We start from the raw sequence: 26,351 nt of genomic DNA on the forward strand, positions 1-26,351 counted from the left end.
ACAGATTATAATATGTGTGTAGATAAAGCAGTGTATGTAACTGTACATAATTAGGCATTAAAACACTCGTGTGTTTTAATGCCTAATTTTACTCGTCATTTGAAATGTGGTGCTGGAGGCGAATGGAAAAAATAAAATGGATTGAAAAGAGTTCAAATGAGGAAGTATTGTAAAGAGTTGGGGAGGAGAGAAATCTTTTAAATGCATAGAGAAGAGAAGGGGGAAAATGTTTGGACATTTGTAGCGTAATGACAAATTTGTGAGAGTGTATATAAATAACATAGAATAAACGAAAAAAACGAACAAATAAAATAGAAGATCGAAGTAAACAGCTATAGAGAGGTCAAACAACTGGCAATAAACCGTGAGGAGTCGAGGAGGATACATCGACGAGAGTCTGCCTCTTAAATAATATAATGATCTGTGCACATCTGAAATGCAACTAAATGGTCGTAGTAGCAAAGTTTTATTAACTGACTTTAAAAATAGGAGGAGGTTCTCAATACGGCTGAATTTCTTTTTTTGTATGTATGTTACAAGATAAGTGAAGATTTATGAACCGATTTTGATGACTCTTTTTTGAAGAAAATATTCCACCTATAAAGGTGACAAACTAGGAGATGAATCCGGTTTTGTGCACTTTCCAGTAACCGATTTCAATAAAACTTGGCAAATATAAAATGTGTAATTCCACGAACTTTTGAAGTCGGCTTTTTCTATAAAAAAAGTTATTTTATAATTCAAATGCTACAAATCTATTTATTAGTGAAAAAAAAATTACTAAATGTTGACTCAGGTTATCTATACCACAGTAGCTCAAATATGAGTTAAAATATCGCTTGATTATTTCAGTACCACGTGTTTCATAACAATACGTTCTGTTTATTGTCGTGTAGAACAAAATACAGGAGCAATAGACTTAAATCTTGTTCATAAGCACTACGTTATTTATCGCAGTTTATCTAGACCGACCGTGCCTCATCTAAAAGCCAGCTAAATATTTCACTGGTCTTAAGACTTTTGTTTGTTTCTGCCTGTTCTGTAATGTAGTACATAGTATACGAAGGTACCCGCCTGTCACGTGTCAGGTAACGTGCGGTAGGCGATACTTTTTATCCAAATCGCTTAATGTTCTATATAAGTTCTACGTAGAAATGTAACAAGAACATGTCATTCATACTCAATAAAGCTTGAGCTGTTCAAAGGATATCGTAAAGGAATAAACTCTCTTAGTAGAAACATGATGCATTATTAAACAATTAACATACCATTTTAATCATTTATTACTTTATTAGTTTCATAACATTGAACGTAAAGAGGACGTAATTTTACGTAAATTACCTCAACTGAAGAAATTTAATCAAGTTACGTCAATGTTCAAAAGGATCTTATCATCAAAGCTAGGAAAATGGTTGCAAATCCCATTAACATGGGGCGTGTATAGGCGTCAGTCCTCCGAAGTCCACCGAGTCCACTAGGTGTAATGACTGTCAAGCGACTCGGTTCTCGATTCAGTCGACTAAACAAGTATCAACGTGTTGGGGGCTACGGAATACCTAGCTACCCGATCAGTTTATTGAAAGTTTCGAACGATTGTTGTGTCTCTGTGGGTAAACTTGGATTGTAATGATTTCGGCAAAGGAGGCGGTAGAGTCGGTGTAAATGATGCATCGACTGCGCGTTCTTCGTCAGACGAATTCTCAGTCGACCCGGTGTAAACAGCGATTCGACTGAGCTTCCTCTGGCAATACGAACCGTATTCTGCTGGATGATGTAGTCGACCATGTGTAAACACGCCATATGTACAAAGAAAGAGTTTTGAACTTTAATTTGTAGTGATCGTGGTGTTTATAAATTTACTAAACGATATACTAAATGTTCTGTTGCTTCTAGCAATCCAAAAACTGTCAATCTTATGGACGCTGTGAGTTATGTTATGCGGAATTGAAAAAAAAAAATATTGTTCTAATTAATTTTGAAGACAATGCTTAATTTAGAAATCGAAGTAAACCTTCTTATCTACCGTTTTGACGGCAAGTCAATTTTTATTAGGTTAACACGCCACCACTCCAACGGCATTACCTGTGGCGTCGGCAAACTCCTCCCGGCAAGGTGTATGGTTACGCGGGACGAAATGGTAATTGGAAACATCGCACACTGCATCCACGCCGAAAGCACGAACTGCCATCGCGTCCTTTTGAAATAAAATAATGACTTCGATCTACAAAGTACAATGTAGTAAAATGCGCTGTCCATGACCGCCATTATCCAACAATGCTCCCATAATTAAACCTTTTTATATTTCTAGCCAACACATAGTCAGACGACGAGATATAAGGCGGTTGTAACTGTCAAGGCGGGTTCAGCCCAAGCATGAAATCTATCACTAGTAAATTATAGGGTGTATTTACTAATGACATGTGTTTATTGTGTCAAAAAGGGTGATTATACCCACGAAAACAAATATCGGAAATCCTCACGAATCGCGAAAACTGTGATATACAAAACAGTTCATACCTACTCAATAAAAATGTATAGAATAATCGAGTTCAATTTGTTTGCTAAAACTCAAAGTGGTGGCCCAATAAGCAATCTGTACATTTAATATATCTACTTATTATTTAAATGCGAATAGATTATTCGTATTACACCTACTTGATAACGACGACATCTTCGTAAATTTCTACTCTTCTGGTACTCAATCGTCTGTAGTATGTTCATTTGTATACAATTAAAAGTTTTTAAACATTCAAATCTTACAAAAGAGTGGATTGAAATGTTCTTTTAACTTATTTACTATTCTAATTTATTTGCCGTCGAAATGCGGTTGTTGGAAAAAGGTTCAGCTGAATAGCTTAAAAAGAGATTTTTACTCTTTTGTATTAAAAGAAATATGTGTTCAATTATTCACTGCGCTTCAGTTTGCGTTTCTCGTAAGCTCTATAAAGAGTATATCCCTTCTTTGAACATTGAGACTACAGAGATTTTCATATTTTATGTATTCGTAACTATATAATGTGAACGGTGAATGGTGATTCATCGTCATATTTTCTCGTTTCAAGAATTTTAATGAAAGTAACGACAGACAGAACAAACGTAAGAATAGCAAAGGAGAAGGAAATTTGAGATCGATTCATAATTTTAAAAATAAATGGCCAGGATTTAGAAAATAGTGTGATAAAAAGGTGGAATGACGATAATCCTTTATTATCATCCCACCTTTTTGATGCTGCTACGATGCTGACATACTGGTCAGCATCATCACAGGCTAGTAGAGACCTGGCAAAATTATTACTTGATGGTCTATCTTCCTGATTTGTCTGATAATTTTGTACACCCTAAGTAATTATTATAACTTAGGTAACTCTTGTATATCTTGTAATTTAATACGACATTCCTTTTATTTTGCGTTTTGTTGTGCAGTCATTTCCACCCCTTTCACCCATTCCATGCTCTCATGCCCCTTGAACACCCGCGTATACTTTGGAATAGGGTTGAAATAACTTTAAAAGTATTCATGTAGTTTTACTTCATATGATCTTGTTCTACACATATTTTTTGTTTAAAAAAACATTCTTACGTAAATACATAATCAACGTACATACGTATTATACTGTATTACGTTCCCATTTATTATCGTAAGGTTATATTTACATTGAGGAGTAATTTTGAACCAGAAAGAAATTAAAATTGGTTTTATTTTAAAATCAAACCGTATAAACCAATTATTTTCTGTATGATAGGTATGTTTCGTATTTTGGTGCTAGTGTTTCTTTTTCTGCGTCGATATCGGTAAGATAGAGAGCTCTGGTCAAAGGTCTATTTCTATTAAAGATAAAATTAATTGCCACCTCTAGGTTTTACGAATGCAAAAAAGGTTCAATAGAATATGGACTCTGTTTGCAGGGAAGCAATCTCCCGAGTGATCCTATCTCTTAGTCGTGTTTTTATAGTAATAACGGTTTGTTTACTGTCGGTAGACAGGAAGACGCTGCATCCGATGGAAGGTGATCACCGCTGACTATGGATGCTTGCTATACTAATAAGGTAGCGTACTAAGGAAGCATCCTCGATATCATAAAAGTTTTGTTGGTTGCAGGACTTAAAAAGATCTTAGGGCTCTTATTGCACTAGCTCTCTCTATTAAATTGCGACCCCCAGCTATACGCTTGGCAGTTGAAATAATTAGAGCGCTCGCTGGTTTTGCAACAAACCAAATCAGTTTCTGCATAGAGAAAACAATCCAAACTACTACACTTATGTTATAAATGCGAAAATAAAGTAACCAAATTTGATGCATTTTGGTATAGATGGGACCTAGGAAAAGGACCACGGTTACATTTTATCACAAAAATAATTCTAAAAGGGGGTGAAAATTTATATGGAGAACCAATCATTTCTCAAGTAAAGGATCTGATCAGATCTGAAAATTCATACTTATTTTTTTCGTAAGAAATAAACAATATCGAGTTCTTAGGTTTTCGCGATTGTTACACATAGGAAATGAAACTATTTTTCCGGATTTAGGTTGACTGTGAGTCAAACGTGACCATGGGACCTGTAAAGTGCCCGAAACGTCGGTTTGTAAATATACGCGATTTAAATCCGGAAAAATAGTTTCATTTCCTAAATAAACAATACTTCAGCGTTTTAACCAATTAACTCTTCAAGGTAATATAGGGTATGAGTAGTCTACTCGAAGCACTTATTCTACGCAGACGAAGTCGCGGGCACCAGCTAGTTGCTTTAGAAAGCAAAGAAAGATAAAAAGACAAAACTAAATCTCTTATCAATGACACAAATTATTCTCAAGCTAAATCCACGGGTCTATCAAAAGCATGTTTTCTCCCAACCCTGTTCCTACGCAAAATTATTCACTCCCACCACTTCATTCGTTACCCCTGACGTACAAATTGTAAGCTGAAATTATTGCGTTACAAGCGTCCCGAATACCAAATCATAATTGTATGCTTTCCATATCTTCGTACCAACGACAGGCTAGTTGGCTACATTGTGTGAAAAAATTTGGGAATTTTTCGATAAGAGACCATAGGACTATTAACTGCTATAAAAAGATAATGTCATTTATAATACTCCTTCACCACGAGGTGGATTATTGGTAATGCATAACTCCGGCACCACCGGTGGTCACGCACGAAATCCACGCTGCTTTGAGAGGGTCCTATAATAAAAAAGCATTTATTTTTTCATATTTCAGCCGTGCGCTCATAGCTCATTTAACGACTTCATGCGCCGGAGACATACCACCGCTGACCGTATAAAAATCTGTCCCGTCGGATAAATTATGATCATTTTGATCCCGGTCCGAAATACTATGGCGTAATGAAGGAGTTTTAATTTGACTAGTCAGATTTTGTGTTTAGTTTATCATAAGCAAAAGTAACAAACTTTATCGCCATCAAAATTCAATTTGTACACAAAAATAACATTTTGATTAGTTTACATTTACATTTGCGGCAGTTATGCTGAAAGATAACAAACAAAACCAATTGAAAAACTTTTTTAAGAAGTCAGTTCAAAATTATGGGACAAGAAGGAACTCTCCCTCGATATCATTGCTTCAAAAAAGTCAAGGAGCCTATTCAAGTGGGTGCGGTGATGGATTGTGGGTTTACAAGTGACAGATATGAAAATTTGCAATAGGAAGAGGGAGGAAGAGAAATCAAGAAAATTAGGACATTATTAAAAGTATAAACGGGTGTTTCTTTGAGAAAATTTACGAATATGATGTAAACAAAAACCAACGATAATTTTTACAACGTAGCGTTGTTACAAAAAATGGTATCTACTAATGATACTAAAAAAGATTAATGATTTTAAAATTAGTTTAATACAGCCTCTTCCGCAAAATATTAATCATATAACGCAAGTTCGAAAAAGTCATTGAAATATATTCGATAACCTTATTTGTTAAAATTTATTTAAAATGGACCCTCGAATGTGTTAATTAGAATTTCACGGATATTATAAAACAGACAACAAAACTAAACTTAATTAAAATCGTCCAATTTGCCTGAAACACGATATCTGACAGATATAATTTGGACTACGGTTCTGAAATATCCGGAGAGCACACGTACCTACACAGGCGCAAATCGTTTCAAATGAGCGAGCCATAAGTGTAGATAAATTACATTAAATCGCTGGCTCACGTGCCGGAAAATTCACCAATGTTTCACCAGACGGATGGGGCGACAAGCTTTATTGGATTTGTTGAGATTACACGATGTAACATGGCAGTTGTCAGTGTGAATCAGAATTACATTACATTGAGGCCAAAAGAGCGTAATTTTGTGAGTTGTCAATCGCATTTTTAGTGTCGCGTAATTTATGTCGCATTAAGTTTTACAACACCGTTATAGATTACAAAGTACATTTTGCGTGATTAGGATAGAACCTATTTTTAACCAACTTCAAGAAAAGGAGGAGATTCTTAATTCGACTGTATTTTTTGTGTATATGTTACGCGATTACTCCGGCATTTAAGAACCGATTTTGATGATTCTTTGAAGGTGCCTCAGTATTAGTCCCATTTACATTTGAAGAAAATATTCCACCTCTAAGGGTGGCAAACTACCTTTAGTTCTTTTTTCATTCATCCCCATGAATCCGGTTTCAATAAAACTTGCCAAATAGATGTAATTCCAACTATTGAGGTCGGTTTTTTTAGTACTGTGTACTGAGATTATTATTGGGTATCTTGCCCTATATTCAATTATGTAATGATGACTTCGTCGTTTTCTTTTCTAATATAATAGCGAATGGCACAGTATGTAACTAGTTCACTGATTGTGAAGGAAATAGAAAATCCCAATTCACAGAAGCGAGTATGTTACCCTACATCATGAGTACTAACTCACACTCGGGAGTTATTTAAGTCCTGAGGCAGTACTTAGTAATTTTTAATTTCTCAGGTCATTGCTTTGAAAACATTTTATTTGCATTTCACATTTATATGACTGATGAGATTAAACTGAGTGCTACGTAAAATAAAAAGGGAACATTTAATAAGAGTAAATAAGATAATTTCAGTCTTTTGAGTGTATACATTTTAAGTCGCCTTATTTCCTAAGGTGGTGAAGGTGTAGCGAAATAGAAAATAAACAACAAAACGTCAACGATACGATAAAAAGTTTCTCATTTTGAAGAGCTGAGAGAGAAGCTCGTCAAGCTTCACGAAAGTTGACGAATGCATTCGTATAATGAAACAAATATACGATAACGAAATTAAAACGAAGCTGTGCATGACACATTGCGAGAAGTGGTGAAGACAGATAGAGTAAAGCGATAACCGAATGTTGACTAAGAAATGATTATAGAAACGTGGACCTTCCTATAGCGAGATGGATAGACGACGTCGTCAAAGTTACGGACCGTAGACGGGTCAGATCCACGGAGAAAAAATAACATTGAAAGTGCCATAAGACTCGATTACTATCTGAACCGATGTCACCAAAACTCACACATTCTAAATTTGAAATACTACAAAATCTTGATATTAGTTGGTCTTAGTTTCACATTTAGATAGAAATAACAAATAAATTCTGGATTGTTAACATATTTTTTTTTTCAAAATACCGACATCTTTAATAATATTTAAACTTTACCCTGTTGGCATATCGTTGAAAGTTCAATACCATCAATATCTATTGTTACAAGTTAAGATGTTTTGATGTTACATTGAAATTTCAACCAATATGCTGCCATCTAGCGGTTGATTGCTGAACGACGACGAATTGGAGTTATTAATTTAGTTAATAATAATTATTATTTATTTCAACAACTAATTTTTACAATACCACCTAAGAAATAGTTTAAGAAAATATAACAGTCTAACAGTTGAATTTGTACAGGTTTTTGAATAATATAAATCATTCATACACTCATGGCGGTAAATTGACAAAAATGTTCTTTACCTTCCGTGCTAGTCGAAACTGTGTTACGGCAAGGTAAGATTCTCACTCAAACAAATATATTCTTTAGGAATTACTCATAAGGATTAGTATTATAGACTATTTTTGAATAAAAAAAACACAATAGAAAAGTGAACAAAAGATGCTAATGATTGCCGAGTTAAGCGTAAATAACATGCAAAGAAAGCAGAAGCGATGCATAATATGTTCTAAGGGTATTTAAATCGCAATACCTAATTGGTGAAACGCGAACCTCGTCAAACTCAGAACAGGCAAGTAAAGATCCAATAAAAAAAAAACTATTACATACTAGTATAGAAAGGTATTGCGTAAATATAATAACTTTCTTTTAACTATTAGTAAATAAATTTTCTTAATATCTAGGTACTATTAACATATAACTCTCCAGACGAAATAAAAAATATATAATTAATTAAGATGCAACAAAATAAAAGGAAAATAAAAACATACAGAAATACAGAGAGATGATGATTCATTTCAATTTGCCAAAATCATATGTTAATATGTATGATAATACAATATGTACATATATACTTCGGACAATAGAAAAAGTAACTAAGTAAATAAATCAATATCTAAAGTTTTTAAAATTTATGACTTTTATAATACATCTTAATGCCCTTTCAATTTGCAATATAATAGTTTTTTTTGCGCCACCCCAGGCAGATATGCCGTACGCAACTATAGATTGGCCAAGAGTTAATAAGTACAATGTTTCGTTCGCTTTCATATCTTTTAGGTTCCGAAGTCTTTTAAAGATTGATATTAGTTTACGTATACGAGTTTTAAGGTTGCTGATATGATTTTTCCAATTTAAATTTTGATCTATATCCACGCCCAGATATTTTATACTAGTAGTTGATGATAGTGTAAAACAATTGCATTTCTTAGCATCAATACATTCGTTGTTATGTACTTTTATTTTAAGAAGATTGAAGGTTGAAAGTTATTTTTTTATGCTAAATGTGATATACTTTGTTTTACTTAAGTTTAAGGTCATTAAATTAGACCCAAGCCATTCCATAATAGTACGCAATCCATGTTCAGCGACTAATTTAACTTTAGCCCAAGTTTCATCCCGAAATAAAATTACTGTATCGTCAGCAAAAGTTATTATTTTCGAATTGGACAATTCGAAAACATAGACTATTTATGTATATTAGGAAGAGTGAAGGACCTAGAACTGATCTGATTTCTCCAAACAAGAAGCAACCATATTGCAGGGGCACAAGCTTTACTTTCGTTTGTTGTAACAAAAAAAATATTTCGCTAAACAGCAAATGACAAATTTTGAATTTCCACGAAAGAATGACGTAACTATACCATGCAAAGTGAAAATGGCGGACTGAGCTCAGAGAGGTCTTTCGAGCCTATAGTTTTTAGTAGCAATAGAGCTCCTTGTGAAAGAGTTCATCCAGGGTAGTACTGCCACCCTACCTATTTCTGCCGCGAAGCAGTAATGTCAGCATTACTGTGTTCCGGTTTTGAAGGGTAAGGGTGCTGGTAAAATTACAAGCACATGGGACTTGTCAACTTACGTCTCAAGGTGACGGGCGCAGTGGCAGTGCCCCTCAGATATTTGCGATTTAAGGCTCTGAGTTATTAAGAGTCTGCAATTATTATAAGCAGACCTGTCGTTTACCATCAGCCGCATGACTTGTTCGTTCCGTCACTTGGTATGACAAAAATAAACCTTTGGAAAGTACTCGTACATTTTTTACTAGTTAGTAGACAATAGTTAGGTACATAAACTGTGGCAAAACTTACATATGTGTATATATCGACTCATCCGTAGAACAAAGGTGTATGTGCAAGACTATTTGTTCTCAGGACATAGTAATAGGGGTTAAAGTATGAAATTGCCGATTTGTACTGAAAATCTAAATTGTTTATTTTTTAAATTTTTAACAAATTTATTTAATCAAAATAGTTGCCATTATTATCTATACATTGCTGCCATCTAATGGGAAGGTTATTAATGCCTTTGCGATAGAACTCCGACGATCTAGACTGCACAAACTGTGTGAAAGCATTTTGTACTGCCTCCTGGGACGAAAACTTCTTGTCACGTAGATAATTGTCCAAATCACGAAAAAAATGGTAGTCCGTTGGAGCAAGGTCTGGTGAATACGGAGGATGACGAATGGTTTCTAACTGCAGTTCCTGAAGGGTCAAAATGGTTTCTCGTGCTGTGTGAGGTCTCGCGTTGTCGTGGAGCAATAATGGTGAAGATCGATTCATGAGTCGGGGCTGTTTTACTGCTAGTTTTGTCAACATGGTTCGGAGTTCGGCACAATAGACATCTGCCGTTATTGCTTGACCAGATCGGAGAAAACTATAGTGAATAACACCATGCTGAGACCACCAAACAGTTACCATTACCTTTTTATTGGTAAGTTTTGCTTTAGGCCACTGTTGTGGCATTTGACCTGGGGTCAGCCATTGCATTTTTCTTTTCCGGTTATCATAAAAAATCCACTTTTCATCACATGTTACAATTCGATCCAATATTCCTTCATTTCTGTACCGGTTCAACAAGGCAACACAAGTTTCAACACGCGTTTCTTTCTGCAGATCAGTCAAATCATGAGGCACCCATTTTTCGTATTTTTTTATTTTATTGATTTGACGCAAGTGAGTCAATATTGTGGGTAAGGTAACGTTAAACCATGCCGCTAATTCCTGGGTAGTTTGACTAGGATCGGCTTCCACTATCTCTCTTAATTCATCGTTATTCACCTGTGTGGGCGGTCTTCCTCGTGGCTCGTTCTTTAAGTCGAAATTTCCATCACGAAAGCGTTTAAACCAAAATCGCACGGTGCGTTCATTAGTAGACCCCTCTCCAAACGCAGCATTGATATTGCGGGCTGTTTCTGCCGCGTTAGTTCCGCGTCGGAACTCGTATTCAAAAATCACTCGAATTTTCGCAGTATCCATCTTTCTTGTCTAAATTGAATAACAAAAACAATTGAAAGTCGATATTCAAATGTTTCAAATTTAAAAAAAAAAATCACAGAAACCATTTGAAAAAAGTTTCATTCGAAAACCTCAAACCATGAAGATTCTATGAAAATTCAAAGAACCTATTGCAATAAAACGGCAATTTCATACTTTAACCCCTAATACATTTCGTTCGTTCTTCTTCGCTATGGATGTCAGTTCGACTGTTGTTCGATTTCATAATTTCCGAAACGAAACAAGATATATAAATTCTCAAAACACCTTTACATAGGCCTTAGTTTGAATAATGAAATTATTCTCGTAACGTACTTATTCTCTTTTCGCTATATAATCATGTCGGACTTTGTTCTTCGGATGAGTCGATATATATAATAAATTGCATGACAACTACACCCATTAACAGGTTTTAAACTAGGGAATTCCCTGTACCAGAGTAACGGAATTCACTCTGGGGGGTTATTTCTCAAATTGGTTCTACTGAGAATCGAACCCGGGACTTCCTCATCCAGCGCCCATAGGCCAAACCGTTAGACCACTGAGGTCGTCAAAATGAAAACACAAAATATTCTTGAAAAATTCTTGCAAATGTAAATGTAATAAGTAAAATGTTATAAAATTTCAATTAATATAGGAGATTAAATTTAATCTCCTCACCGAAAAAAATGACTATTTCTTGATTTAAGTCCCGGATATTTGTTTTTTCACTCAAACCAACGTTTCAGGCCCTTTGTAGGTCCCAGTCACAGTCCCGGCCAGTAGTAGTCAGGTCAGTTGGCTTGTTTAAAAAAACAGAATTAAAGCAATTTAGATTCCAAAAAATAGTTCTCATTTCCTATGTGTAACAATCCCGAAAACTAAAAAATCTATTTCAATATAATCATATTATGATTTCCCTACGTCTATACATATTAAGGCACGTGACAGTATATGGTAGTTAACAAAATTCTCCTCTTTCAATGTTAGTTAAAAACATAGTTGACTAAATTGTCGTAATATCCAGAGGGCATTTGTACCCGCCGTGGATGCAAGCGAGGATGAATGGCCGGAAGAAACGAAAAAGTGGGGTCACGATCGAGATAAATGGTGATGCATCCTCTTTTGCCACACTATAAAATGTGGCGTGAAAATTATGCATTACGTTTCAGTTGGTCGTGAATTTTGTATATTCGTATTTTTGGAACGCTATTTGTTTCTCTGTACCATAGATTTACATTCTTTTCAGAACTTAATCACGCTCCCAGCGTTACAAGTAGCCACCATGCTGAAGTGCGGGACACGTTAGCCATAGTGCACTTGTGAAAGAATTCGCTAATCGGTGTAAAGTACTTCAACACCAGTAGAGCGTCTGGTGAAAGAGTTCGTCCAGGGCAGCCACCTTCCCCCTGAGGTGGCGGATAACCGCATACGACGCCGTGGATCGTAAACCACGTGGACACAGCCCCGTCTCTTGCGGGGTGTGGAAAGACCCAGGGGTTTTTAGTGAGTAAGAGTCTCACATGATCACCGCACCTCCCCGTGACGCGGTGGTATCCATGACGGATTTTCCTCCGGAAAAAAAAGGGCAGCCACCTTACTTATTTCTGCCGCCAAGTAACCATTACTGCATTCCGGTTTTGAAGGGTAAGGGTGCTGGTGAAATTATGGGCACATGGGACTTGTGAACTTATGTCTTAGGGTAACGGGCGCGGTCGTAGCGCTCCTAGTGTCTGATCTTTGCGGTCTAAAGCTCTGAGTGGCACTGCAGTTGTTGTGAATAGGCGTGTCGCTTACCATCAGACGCACAACTTGTTCGTCACATCACTGTATCGTAAAAAAATAAGACATTATAGTGGTGAAAGCAATTACCAATTGATATAAAGTACTTACCGATTGTTGCCTAGGGTGCGCCACACGTATAAAGGCTTAGACTATGGAAACCAATTCCATTCTCTAAGTACAAATCACATCAACATTATGTCACGCGTCATTACAGGGAGGCTCCATGCCGTGATCGTGCACGCCAAAGTAGTTGGTTTTATATTGAGTTAGTAGATAGGTGAAAGGAAAAAAAAATATTATCGAGTTGTTTGTACACATTGAAAATGAAACTATCCATCAGTCGTGACCATGGAACCTGTGGAAGATCCGAAACGTTGATTTGTTTGAATAAAAAAAATGTACACGCGATTTACCTTCAAAGACAATACTTTCATTTCCAATATTATTATTAGTTCTTAAAAACTTAACTAAACGTTAGATAATTAATAATTCAAAAATTAATTCTTATCCACCTATACAAAAAATATTTCATAATATGTTATATATAAGTCGGAGTAAGACGTGAAAGGGGAGACGTTGAGGGAACCTCCCGCATCACTAATTGTGTCAGGAATCATTCGATAATTGTCTATACGTTCTTTGTTATAAATTCGTTGAGCCTCGCGGTGAATAATAACTTCAAAATAGTTAAATTTAGAGGCAATGGGTTTGTAAGAGCATTCTCACAACTGGCGACCTGTCAAACTTCTCTCCCGCCGTAAAACTGACACTAAGGGTCGTATTCCAGAACTCTACTCAATGCTTAAGTCGGGACTTGAGCAGACTTGAGTATGATTTTCAGTGCTCACTGCAATACTCAAGTCCTGACTTGAGTATTGAATAGAGTTCTGGAATACGACCCTTAAACTCTGTTCGGTGTTACTCACTCTAAATAATAACTACAGTTGGTTTAGCGAATAAACTAAGTACTCGTTATCTCGCTAATCAGTAATCAACTATTTTAATAATGCCCCGTTATATATATATATATTGAAGTCATACATTTAATAGTCATACTAACTTTAAATTTTTGTATATTGTAAAAACGTATGTATAGGATAAAGAGCACGTCGAGTCTGACACTTCATATATAAATTCAACTATATGCCATTTGTATTAGGAACGGTTCAAAGTCTAATATGTGCTTCTGTTTTCTGTATGTCCCTCGGCAATCATCGGATTTCTGAATGCGAATATTAATTTCCATGCCCATTCATTATTAGATTAAAAATTTACAATAATTTGAATTTAGTACAAAGTTCTTTGATTTAATTTCTATGTGAACTTATACTATAGAGCTGTAAAACTAATAACGCACACACTCAACATAGTTTATTTACTCAATATAAAGTAAATAAAGTGTGCTTCTTTTATATAAATAACTAAAAGTGAACATTTTCCAGTTATTAATCATTTCAATTCAGTCTGTATCTCAACACGTTTCTTCATCTGACATAGCTATGTTAGTATGTTTCCCATCGATGGAATAATCACTTTCCGCGCTGCTCTAACAGGTATTTATTTTAAAATTGTTCCTGTACGGTTCAAACAGTGGTTCACAAGGAACTAAATTATCTTTTTTATCAAATTCTTTTAAAATATTCTTTACTGTGCTGATTAAAACACCACAAGCTACAGAAACTTTTTGAAAATATCCATTGTTGTCTTCCTTGAACGTATCGGCTTTTTGTAAAAAATATAAGTACACGTTGTAAATTATCTGCCGTTCCTGCGGCTTTCCTCCCATTGTATAATAAATAAAAAATGCAATAGCAACTCTTTATAGTTCTAAGTTGACTGGAAGCGTCGGTTTCACGTCGGTTCTGTAACAAAGGCAAAGGTAAACTGAATAAAACCTGACGATAGCCGAAACACGGAGTTTGCCGAGAGACATTGATAAAATGGAAGCACTGTGCTTAGAAAAATTTTAGATTTATTATTGATATAAAAATTGAATAGCACAAAGAAAAGTTCCTTAGAACTGATTGAACTCAACCGTCTGCTGCGATACCGAGGCCAGAGATCGAAGGATTTTTTTTGTCTGTGTGGTTAGATGTTTGTATCAGTAATATTAACAAATTAGTGGTAAATTCACAAAAAATAAGTAATAACTTCGTAGCATAAACATCATGACATTCAATACAATATGTATTAAAAAGTAAGAGTCTTTGATTCTACTTTGTAGTTGTTTATTTTGTTATTAAACTTTGTGCCATTTGTATTAGGAACGGTTCAAAGTCCAATATGTGCTACTATTTTCTGTATGTCCCTCGGCAATCATCGGATTTCCGAATGCGAATATTAATTTCCATGCCCAGTCATTATTAGATTTAAAATTTACAATTTTTAAATTTAGTACAACGTTTTTTGTTTTGATTTCTATGTAAACTTATACTATAGAGCTGTAAAACGAATAACGCACACATTCAAAATAGTTTATTTACTCAATATAAAGTAAATAAAATGTCTTTTATATAAATAACTAAAAATGTCTTTGATTCTAGTTTGTAATTGTTTATTTTGTTATTAAAGAAAATTATTTCAAGAATCAGAAACTTTGTAATTATAGTTCTACGAAATAATAGTAGTTATTAAGAGGTTAAATACCAAAGTTTACATGTATAGAAAATGTCTTCACTCAAGTAAGTATTTCAACAAACTTTACAAGGGTCTGGATATTAACGAAGTTATAATAGAATTTTCGTCACGCCTACGAAATAGTTGACGAAACAAAATTTACAGGAAAGTAAACTCTAAATCTTTGTAACAAATAACAATTTAATGATGTACGTAGGCCTATAATTTTATATGTCGTCAATAAATAACTTCTTCATTACCATTTTAACAACCTATTCCACACGGCAATCTGCTTTCGTTGAAAACTTCTTCTTGAATCTATTTTCTGAATTCAAGCAAAAGGGTATGCAGAAATCAAAAAATATTCGAAACACCCCTTGCAATTTCCTTTGCCATTTCTCGAGAAACATAGTACCCAACCAAAACGGAGCGCGCCGATGAAGCGGCTAATTCAATCAGTGATATCTATTCACAGATCCAATTTACGTAAGAGACTACGAACGTTAGGGATCGGTACTATTACTTCTCCATTTTCCCGTAACAGGTGGAGCGTGGTATCTCTGAATACGATATTATTAATTCACTTAGACGTATTACAATAGCGTTGAATAACGCAAATTGGGGCGGTCTGATTGTCAAGGTTAATGGACATTTGAATTACTACTCTCTAATGATTTCTTTCCCCGACATGTAAACCTATCGATTGTTATTAAGGTTAAGTCTGTTTCAAGTTCAGTGTAAATGTCACAGTTGAAACTACTCGTTTAAAGATATAAAGCAAATCGTCTGCTGTCTGCTTGTTCGCCATCTAGTGAATTGCGAAAGACGACAAGTCTGCAAAATTTCAAGTAGAAACTTTTACATAGTAATTGTGTAGGTAGATAGATACAAGTCAATTATTTGCTGATTCATAGCACATTACAAACAAGCTTAACGTCGTGCCTTTGGCGGATAACGACACGCCTGTCCATAGCGGTTGCAGTGCCATGAGGGTTTTAAATCGCAAAGCTCTGAGGGGTACTGCCACTGCGCCTGTAACCCTCAAACATGTTGACAAGTTCCATGTGCCTGTAGTTATGCCGTAGGCACACTGGAAGAAATAAAATAAAAAAAGGATATTCTAGGTTTGTGGATATGGTAGGTATAGAAGTGCAGAGTTAAGCAACTGCGTCAGAAAAAGGGCATTATGCCACAGTTTAGTAGATCTACGACGCTGAAGATTTTGCCAAGTCCTAAGGTGAGCCGGAAAAAAAGAAGCAATTCATAATAGAGAATCAATACGGTGTCAAAATGTAAGTATATAATTATAACACTAACTGTATATTTATATAGGCAATTACGAAAGCTATAACAGGTGGAAGTGGTAATCAGAAGGAAAAGAAAAAGGTGTATTTGAGTGTGTGTATGTAGTATGTAATAAGTGAGGGTGGTGGGGGGACTGTATGTGTTTATACATATAGTACATTAAGTATTTTATGTAGTTATTTAAGGAAAAATATTTGCAGGTAGGAAGGGTAAAGAAGATTAAGATAACTATACGTAAGATACTGCGAATTTTGGCATTTGTATCAGACTTCTGTAGAGTATTTTTTAAGAGCAAATTTAAAAGTGTGAATTGAGAAGTTACTAATGCAATGTTCTTTTAAAGTTTCGTTATGACTGTTTCTGGTTTCCAGTTCTGCATTATATTGCTAACGAATCCAAATGCTCAAATACTGTTAACAAACAAAAGCTTTGCCGAATATAGAGACAAATTGAAATCAGTTTTCGTAGAGACATTCGAAAAGAAATTAAACACGTAAAGAGCGTTTTGCGCGGATTGTGTTCAAAATTGAAGTGCAATGGAGCTGGGAATCGCATCAGCTCAGCACAATAGGTTTTGCTTGCACACCTGACGCCCCTGACCCATCAGAGCGATCGATGGACCGCGAGAACTGCAACGTGTTACAACAATTTTCAAGTGGGTTAGCCACATCAGCGGTCAACGTGAATTTTGGGACAATGAAGAGAATTCGAAAACATGACGAGGCTCTCATTTCGAGTACCTTTTTTTTGTTTTGTGTATGTTATGCGATTACTCGGACATTTGCGAATCAATTTAGATAATTCTTTTTTCGTTAGAAAGGGGGTCCTTCAGTATTGGTTCCATTCAAATTTAAAGAAAATATTCTACCTCTAAGTGTGGAAAATTAGGGAATGAATCCGGTTTACTTATCATGACTATAGAGAATGCTACATCGTTACTTTACATTAAATGAGATAGAGGTAAAATGCGCAAGTGCGCATTTAAAAACAAATAATCACAAAAAGCTACTACCAACCACCTAAAAATTATAATATTTAATTAAGTAAAGAAATAATATTATTACTACAGGAGAAGCGCCATATACGGGATAGCTACCTTTTTCGGATAGTGTATGTAATATTTCACTTTTTTAGTGACATTTATTTTTTATTTCATGTTTTAATCACCATATTAGCAATTAACGTGTGTTTTGGGACAATGGGCTATGTTTTTTCTAAAATATAATAATAATACTCGGTAAAAAAACTGTACGAATGAATTGTTCTTATTTGCATTAAAATGACAACACAGAGCAAAAATATACTGGAATAAGCTTCTACTGGCTGCCACAAATTAAAAAAATAGTATAATATTCATTGCCTTGGCTTGTACCTCTGAGTTTCTTGGAATTTAAGTGCGAAATTTAATTTGATGTGACGAAACTTGCACTTCGAAGAAGCTTCACAACCTCCGGAAAACGTGTGAAGTCCCCGCATTGGGTCAGCGTGGTGGACTATGGCCTAAACTCTCGCCTGAGGAGACCCGTGACCAGCATTGGGACGTATCAATGGGTTGATGACTGTGATGACATTGTTATTTTTTATTGTCTTCAAATTGTTACTAGCACTGTCAAATAAGTGATCGTACGACTGACTACAAAACGTATGTTTTGGGACAATGTACGAATTTGACATGATGATGTCTGCGAAAAATAGAATGTGTAACAAGCATTTTTGCGTGAGTGAACGTATGAGTGACGTAACACAAGGTACAATGGACAGTTGTCAGTTTTGTTTCCAAATATATTTGGAATTCGCTTTTTAAAAGTACAGACAATTTTACGAAAGCTTTTATTTACTTATTTGCATTCAGTCAATAAATTCGTTAAAAACCAATAACAGAGCCCTGCAACAAGAACATACAAAAATTTGTAAGGTGTACTGGTTCCTACCGTAGCTCATTTAGGAGAACGTCAGCCACGGTATTGTGAAGGCGCTGGTTCGAGTCGGCAGATTGGAATGATTTGATTTTGTATTCGATCTTCGTATTAATATTTTTGTTATAACTTAGAATTTTTCCTATGTAATAAATGCCACCGACATTTGGACCAAATTTGTAGAGATGTGTAGATAAGAGGGATCCGAGGTAAGAGGGGATCTGTTTGCACAGCGCTTAAGAAATAACTGACCGTGTGCGGCTGGAAGCCGTTTGGGCTCAAGTATGGTAAGGTACATAAAACACACTCTTTCGAAAATTACTTTATGTATATTGAAGCATGGTGTACACGTAATAAGGTTGTTCATCTACCTCATACATACCTGCTGCTGACAATATCAGTACGGAGTACTAAAAAAAACAATCTCAAAATTGGAATTATCTATTTTCCAAGTTATATTGGAATCGGTTATCACAAAGAGCGCGAAACCGGATTCATCCAATAGTTTGCCATTAGAGGTGGATTATTTTCTTTACATGTAAATGAGGTATCCTCTTTCCAACAAAAAAAGAATCATCAAAATCAGTTCACAAAATTATCGGGTAACATATATACAATAACCTAACCTCAGTATAGAGTATTAAAAAAACTGACCTCAAAAGTACGTGGAAGTACATATAATTACCAAGTTTTATTGAAATCGTTTACCGGAAAGTGCGCAAACCCGAATTCATGCCCTAGTTCGCCACTATACGGGACTTGACACAGGACATAATAAAAATCGGTTCTCACTACTCAAAGTATATCGAGAGAGAAAGACGCCTTGAATTGGAGAATAGCAAAATCAACCATTAAAATAATTGCTCCTTGTAATAAAATTTAGGCGCTATTTATAAAAATGAAACTTCATGCGTGCACAGCCACCCTTAGAAGTGGATGATTTTCTTGAAAATTAAATGGGACCACTATCGAGGTACCCTCTTTCCAACAAACAAAGAATCATGAAAATCGGTTCACAAATACCGGAGTTATCGCGTAACATCCATACAAAAAACATACAGCCCAATTCAGAACCTCCTTCTTTTTTTTAAGTCGATTAAAAATATCAATCTTTTGACTTCCAACATAAATAAATAAATAATAGGACTTTATTCATCACACATACATATATGCATAGCAGTTGCATTGCCACTAAGAAGTTTATATTGCAAAGATTTGCGGGGTATTGTCACTGCGCCCGTCACTCTGAGACATAAGTTAACAAGTCTTTCCTCCTCCGTCGGTCCCTCACTGCTGAGGATCGTGACTTTGAGCAAGTATACCGTAAATCAATCCTCTCCACTGCACTCTATCTTTGGCCAGGTGGAATGCGACGCTCACTGCCAAACTTTCAGACACCTAGTCACACCATCGTTTCGAACATCGACCTGTATGTCGTTTGCCTTCATTCCTGCCCGTAACAATCACGCTCTCGAGACTATCAGCGCTTCTGCGTGCAATGTGACCAAAGAACTGCGGAATGCGGAGCAAACAGACGGAAGATGAGCGTATGTGGTTTTGCTACTGCAATTCCTCAAGCACGGATACGTTCGTACGATGCGCAGTCCAGAGAATCCTTAATTGGCGGTGCCAACATCACATTTCAAAAGCGTCAATTCTCGTCAATTGCCTGTCAGTATCAACAACAACAACAACGGCAACGGCAACAAAAATAAATGTAGGGCATACAAATATTTCTCCCAGCCCGGGAATCGAACCTGGGAGCTCTGGCAGTCCGGCATGGTAACCGTTCGGTCGCGGAGGAAGTTTTTAGGTAATTTGGGAACAATATACATTTTCTAAAACGGTCATTATTGGTAGCAGAATTTATAATAATAACCTGCCAAACGTCTACGCCAATTATTTGGTCTTAAACTGGTGAATTCCCTCTAATCTTTAATCTAAGAATATCCAGATCAAAAACGAATCACAAAAGTTCATTTTCAAAATCGGTCCTACCGCGATTGGAACTCGGGACGTCCTCATCTAGTACCTACAATGCAAGCCCTAAGAGAAAAAGAGATATCGTTTTCCCGTTCTTAATTAAACACATGGCACTAGGTTTATTTTGCAAACCGGCCAGCGGCATTTCATTCGAACGATTGAACACCACGAAAGCGTAATATGCACCTGTCGCGTCATCCGGAACGAAAGCCACGTTAGCTATACTAGTAGAACGTGATATATAGATTACCTTTATTCTTTTGAGAATTTTCCTTTTAGTTTATTATCTTCTGATAGAATTAATACTGTAAAATTTACTGTGAAATTTACTTAGCAAGTCTATTGCACTGAGTCAAGCTGAATAGAAAAAGAGCCTCGTTTTTGTCAGAATCTGGAATGGTCTAAAGAAGTTGTTAAAAAATTAGATCTGAAATGTCATAACTAGCAATGATAATAATAAATAATAATAATAATAATAATAACGCTAACACTCAACATAGCCCCGCACTAGGGAAACCCTGTGTCGCGGGTGCCATGGAAACACACATAGACAACCACAAATTACACCCAAACTCACGAGAGAAATAAATGTAGGCCATACAAATATTTCTCCCGGCCCGGGAATCGAACCTGGGACCTCTGCGTGGCAGTCCGGCATGGTAACCGTTCGGCCACGGAGGCAGTTAAAACAGAGGCAGTTAATGATACTGGATACGTTTCCCTAAGGAGCCCATACCAAACTGTTCAACTAGCTGATTATGTTTAGTATGTAGCACTACTACCCTGGACGAACTCTTTCACTCTACAAGGAAAATTTACCTTGCGATAAAACAATTTAATGCTTGATCATTTCCCACTAGGTTCAAATAAAAAGAAAAATAACACAGACCAAAACCTACCTGGATGATACATGATAAACCTACATGATACTACGAATGAAGTAAACTATGAACAATTCACTTTACGTTATTTACAGTTCCTAGAAACATTCCCTCCGACAATAAATCTTGCCTTTAGATCTCTAAACATTGTAAAATACTTAGAAGGTATCCGAGTAAAGTACCATGAAGAGGTATTCGAGTGCAAAACAAATAAGTTCTTGGAGAAACATCGTATATTTCTACGCAACTTCAGGTGTTAAAATTCATTAAAACGTCTCACTTTTTTAGACAAATATCACGTTTAAATTGCAGATGTTGCAGAATACAGTTCAAACGCAAAAGATAAAACGTTAAATGTAATTTTGTTATAAAATCACCTAACCCTATTTACAAATAACGCATAGTGCGCCTAGTGAGTTTTAAATCTTTGATAACAAACACTAATCAGTTTTGTCAATTATAATTAGAATTTTATTTAGTTTCACAAAATTGCTTCCGAGTAAATAAATTAATGTAAAGACTAATTATAGATTCAGAGTAACTTAAAGACTATTTCAAAGATATGCAAACTAGCCCGAGATACTTTGTGAGCCTAAGTTAAGACTTACCTTAAATTCGTGTAAATGTTCATAATTAGATTTCTCTAAAAGCTGTGTGCCGTTGTGGTAAAATAAAAAGCTGCCACTAATCTAGATAGCAATGGGAGCTGCCCGCGGGTCAGCGGCCATCCGGCGCGGATGATGGTAAATCGATATCCATTAACCCCAAAGGATACCACTATAGAGTCAAAATTGTCTTTATGGACTAAACATTCATATTATACCATTCATCATTTATACTGCCAAGTAAGCATGCGTATTTCCTTACCTATAAGTGCCATTAGTAGACCGTTAACAATAATATGTCTACTCTAAAACAAAAGCAGAAAAAAATTACAACGAAGTATAGGTTTCATAACATCGACTCAACGGTAGTTACCAAAGGAGTGCAGAAGGAATAATTAGGTTTGGTTATTAAAGTAACCATAGTCAATTTTGTACCTATTGGTAACATACAAAATAGATGCAAGCTACGCGTTTCTTCCGGGGGATTCTCGCGCAGTCTCGAGAACTCCTGGATCGTATTTAGTTTGAACGTTACACAAATGACATAAATTTCATTATACCACTTATGTAATGCACAAACTACATTTCGTCATAAAAATCCGCTCCTATTTTGTTCCACTGCAATGTAAATTGAGCTTTGGGATCTAAAAAAATATGACATCGTGATGACTAAGTAGCATCCAGGTAAGGGGTTTTACTTGACATGTAGAAGCTGTAATTATCATATATTGACATGAGAATCAATGTTCAAAATACACAGTACTGAAAAAATATACAGTAGCAGTAGAGCTCCATGTGAAAGAGTTTGTTCAGGGAAGTACTGCCACCTTACTTATTTCTACTGTCAAGCAGCGATGTGAGCATTACAGCATTCCGGTTTGAAAGGGTAATGGTGCTGGTGATATACCAGGCACATAAGACTTGTCAACTTATACTCAGGGTGACGGACGCAGTAACAGTGCTCCTTAGATCTGATTTAAAGATCTGAGTGGTACTGCTAACCGCAGGCTTGTCGCTTACTATTAACCGCATAACTTGTTCATCCTGTCACTTGGTAAAATAAAAAAGAATATTTGTTTCTTTTCGCAACCAACAAAGGAAGCCTTTAAATTGCGCGTAAATGCGAGCTTACAAGAAACAACAAAACCGTCCGTCAGCATCAAAATCAGCAAAAGCAAATGCTTACTCCCAAGTCTAATAGTTTCAAGGATGTGGTGAACCAATCCCAAACATTACCCGTTTGCCTTAACGTAACTTCCAACGATTTGTTTACTGTAAGCCATTTTAGTGTAAACATTTTATTAAATATACAATTACACATTATATGAACTCTCAGTGATTTAGTTGCAATTAGTTGTAGGCTCCGAATTTCGTAAGTGAATTTCCTAAAATATTTTTTTCTTTTTATGGTCAAGTATTGGGACGAATAAGTCGTATATGTGGTGGTAAGCGATACGCATATCATGAGCACTTGCCACTCAGACTTTCAAATCGCTTATAAAAATCTGAGGGACACTGCCACTGCTCCCACCACCCTAAGATATAAAACTGACAAACCCTTTGTCCATTCTAATGCAAATAGAGACATTTGAGAAATCAATTGTTTAGCGTTCAAGAGTCGCGATGATATTTGATGACGCCATTGTTGTGATACCAAACTATACACTTGCCTTTGTACTTACTTACCTTGCGGTTTTTAGACTTTTCTATATAAATTCTATATTTTTAAACTTAAATTAACTAAAGTTAAAAATTATTTTAATCTATCCATAGATATGAAGCGATTAGACGAACACGTCGTGCACCTGGTGGTAATCGACATGCCTACATAACAGTTGCAGAGCTTTGAATCGCGAAGACCTGAGCGGGCACACCCACTGCGCCTCTCATACTGTGATACAAGTACACAAGTCTCACGTGCCTTTAATTTTATCAGCACCCTTACCCTTCACAGCCGGAAAGTAGTAATGCTCATATTACTGTTTAGTTGCAAAAATAGGTCAAGGAAAGTACACAGCAGCAGGAGATGCTAAACTGCTTACTGAATTCTCTGTGAATAAGCTTTATATAGCTTCCTTGTAGCTATTGTGTGTATTCCAGGGCTACGCAATGGCTTTTTCTATATCCAATGCCATAAACGTATGCCTCCCACTTATCATAAAAGAGCTCGTACCTTTTCTACAAAACCATCTCAAGACTTGTCTAAAGCAAACAAATAAATCGCAAAACCAAGCCTAACCGGCAATCGATAAATTTTGTTTCCACATCATTAAGTCCAGATACATTGACTCCACGGATACGTAAAGACAGATAGAACCATATTATAGCTTTTATTGTCCTTTTCCTTTCGACTGTAGAAATAACAGATATTTTGTTTGAATTTCGGTCTAAAAAAACAATGGGTCATAAATTGAAAGGCATTATAATGTCAACAGCAAATATAATACGTATCAGAAAACTCATTTTGTCACACAAGGTACATACCGTAAAATGGGGCTATTTAAGAAACGAGGGTCTATTTGAAAAATAAGATTGTATCCTTAATTTCTTTGTTAATCTGATATACAGAAATTTTATCAAGGTGGTAACACTGATTCTAACAGAACCAAGCAGAAACGTTTCTTCGTTTTATGTCGATTCAATAAACGGATTTTTGTGTAAGGAGGTGTTTTCATTCAAAATTTCATTCAAAGAGCTGCGAACTTTCGCATCGTCGAGATTTTTCCCACACGCGATTATTTTGGTAAGTTTACAAAATGTTATTGTGGTTTTCGCTTTTATATTCAGTAATGCCAGTTTGTTTTGCTATACCTACGCTGCCCTAGGATTGTTAGTAAGACGGTACAAACTGAAAATAAATCAAAATGGTAAATAAATCAAAATCTTCTGAATAATTGTGAGCTATGATTCAATGAACAAAATTTCTTTAAAATTTAATGCTCTAAAAGGACATGTACCCTAAAATCAAATAATGAAATCTCCACGTTTGAAAAATGGAAGCTAAAAGCTGGAAAAATTCGCCATTAATTTCCTGAAAATGGCATTCGCTACTAACAAACTTTAGAATCGAAAGAAAAGAGTTAAATAAAGTTTTGGATCTTTTGAAATGTAAGAGAAGAAAAACAATTACCGAATTGGAGTTTAAACTAATTTTCGACAGTTTGGTGGATTGGAAAGGTTAATTAAATCTGAGATTGGCAAAGTCTTCACGCTCAAGTGAGCACTTTTGAAATTGCTGAGCGTAATGTTTGAGACAAAAATATAAAGATTTATAAATCGCATATTCTCCGGCTTCTCACTAGTGACTTTTTTACTAAGGTTTTCTGGTATTTCGAGAGTTTTGGCTTTTTTGTAGCATGTCTTAAGTTTAATGCAGAAAGACTTACTTCAAATGATTTATATTACCGAAAATTACGTCGGTACGAATGAAAGCATTCTAAATTAAACCATCAACGTATTGTTTTCTTTCTTTTAACTCCATTGTTGCACTTGGCGCAAATACAAACGAATCTTCCAAACAATTCTACACAATCAACGGTACTCGCCAAAATAGTTTTTAATTTTAACAAGTTAAAGGAAATGCGGATTTATCTAGTATAGCAATACTGAACAAGATCTTGTGCCAAAAAAGTTTATACTAAATCTATTGGTTCGTTAGGGAAATGGAACTACTTAGGAAATTGAGTCGGAAAGCTGAAACCGTAAACTTTGTACGGCTCTTGATTTTGATTCTTGTTCAATAGCACAAAATGGCAATTAGGTATTCAATAGCACATGTGGTAAGTAATACAAACATCAAGTTTATTTATTTCTCAGACCTAGCTAGACTCTAAGCAAATTTTAATTTAGGTCTAATAAAGTTGTAATTTATTTATTTACTCAAAATTACGAAAGAGGTAAATAATAAACTTTTCAAGTTTAGTTTTATTTCATGATGTATCCTACTGTAATGATAAAGACTATATTCCACAATCTGATCTAAACTTTCTTCTTTAGGTGCATTGAGTTTCATTTGAACCCTCAAAGGATTCCTAACAATACCTGTACACCACAAACTGTAACCTCTTACAATATTGTACTCATCAACAATAACGCTTCTCATACATAATCTGTATGCAATCGTCAAAATGGCATTCGACATACTCTCGTACTGAAATATGAATATCCCGTAAATGTTTCGACGGAATCATTATGCGTAGACATTTCAATACAGTTTGTTCTGAATTATATTTAAAATAATACCAGTAATAGGTATATAGTAGTTTGAATATTAGTTTAGTTGTTGAATATCATGATCAAAAATCCACTAATTACTCTAACCAGCAGTCGACACTCACCCATTGACTGATCATCATCATCAACCCATTTATA

The 26,351-nt window shown here is 35.5% G+C and overlaps 1 protein-coding gene across 1 annotated transcript in view; it reads left to right on the plus strand.

Moving 5' to 3' along the window:
- The window catches only part of LOC113235384, a 31,527-nt gene extending 11,471 nt beyond the window's left edge, over positions 1-20,056 (plus strand). The window contains exon 2 of the mRNA XM_026471063.1: positions 19,874-20,056. Within this exon, the coding sequence (XP_026326848.1) occupies positions 19,874-20,056 (183 nt within the window). The remainder of the gene's footprint in view (positions 1-19,873) is intronic.
- The last annotated feature ends 6,295 nt before the right edge of the window (positions 20,057-26,351 follow it).

The sequence above is a fragment of the Hyposmocoma kahamanoa genome, unplaced genomic scaffold (genome assembly GCF_003589595.1).
Source record: "Hyposmocoma kahamanoa isolate Upper Pololo Valley unplaced genomic scaffold, ASM358959v1 87, whole genome shotgun sequence".
NCBI lineage: Eukaryota > Metazoa > Arthropoda > Insecta > Lepidoptera > Cosmopterigidae > Hyposmocoma > Hyposmocoma kahamanoa.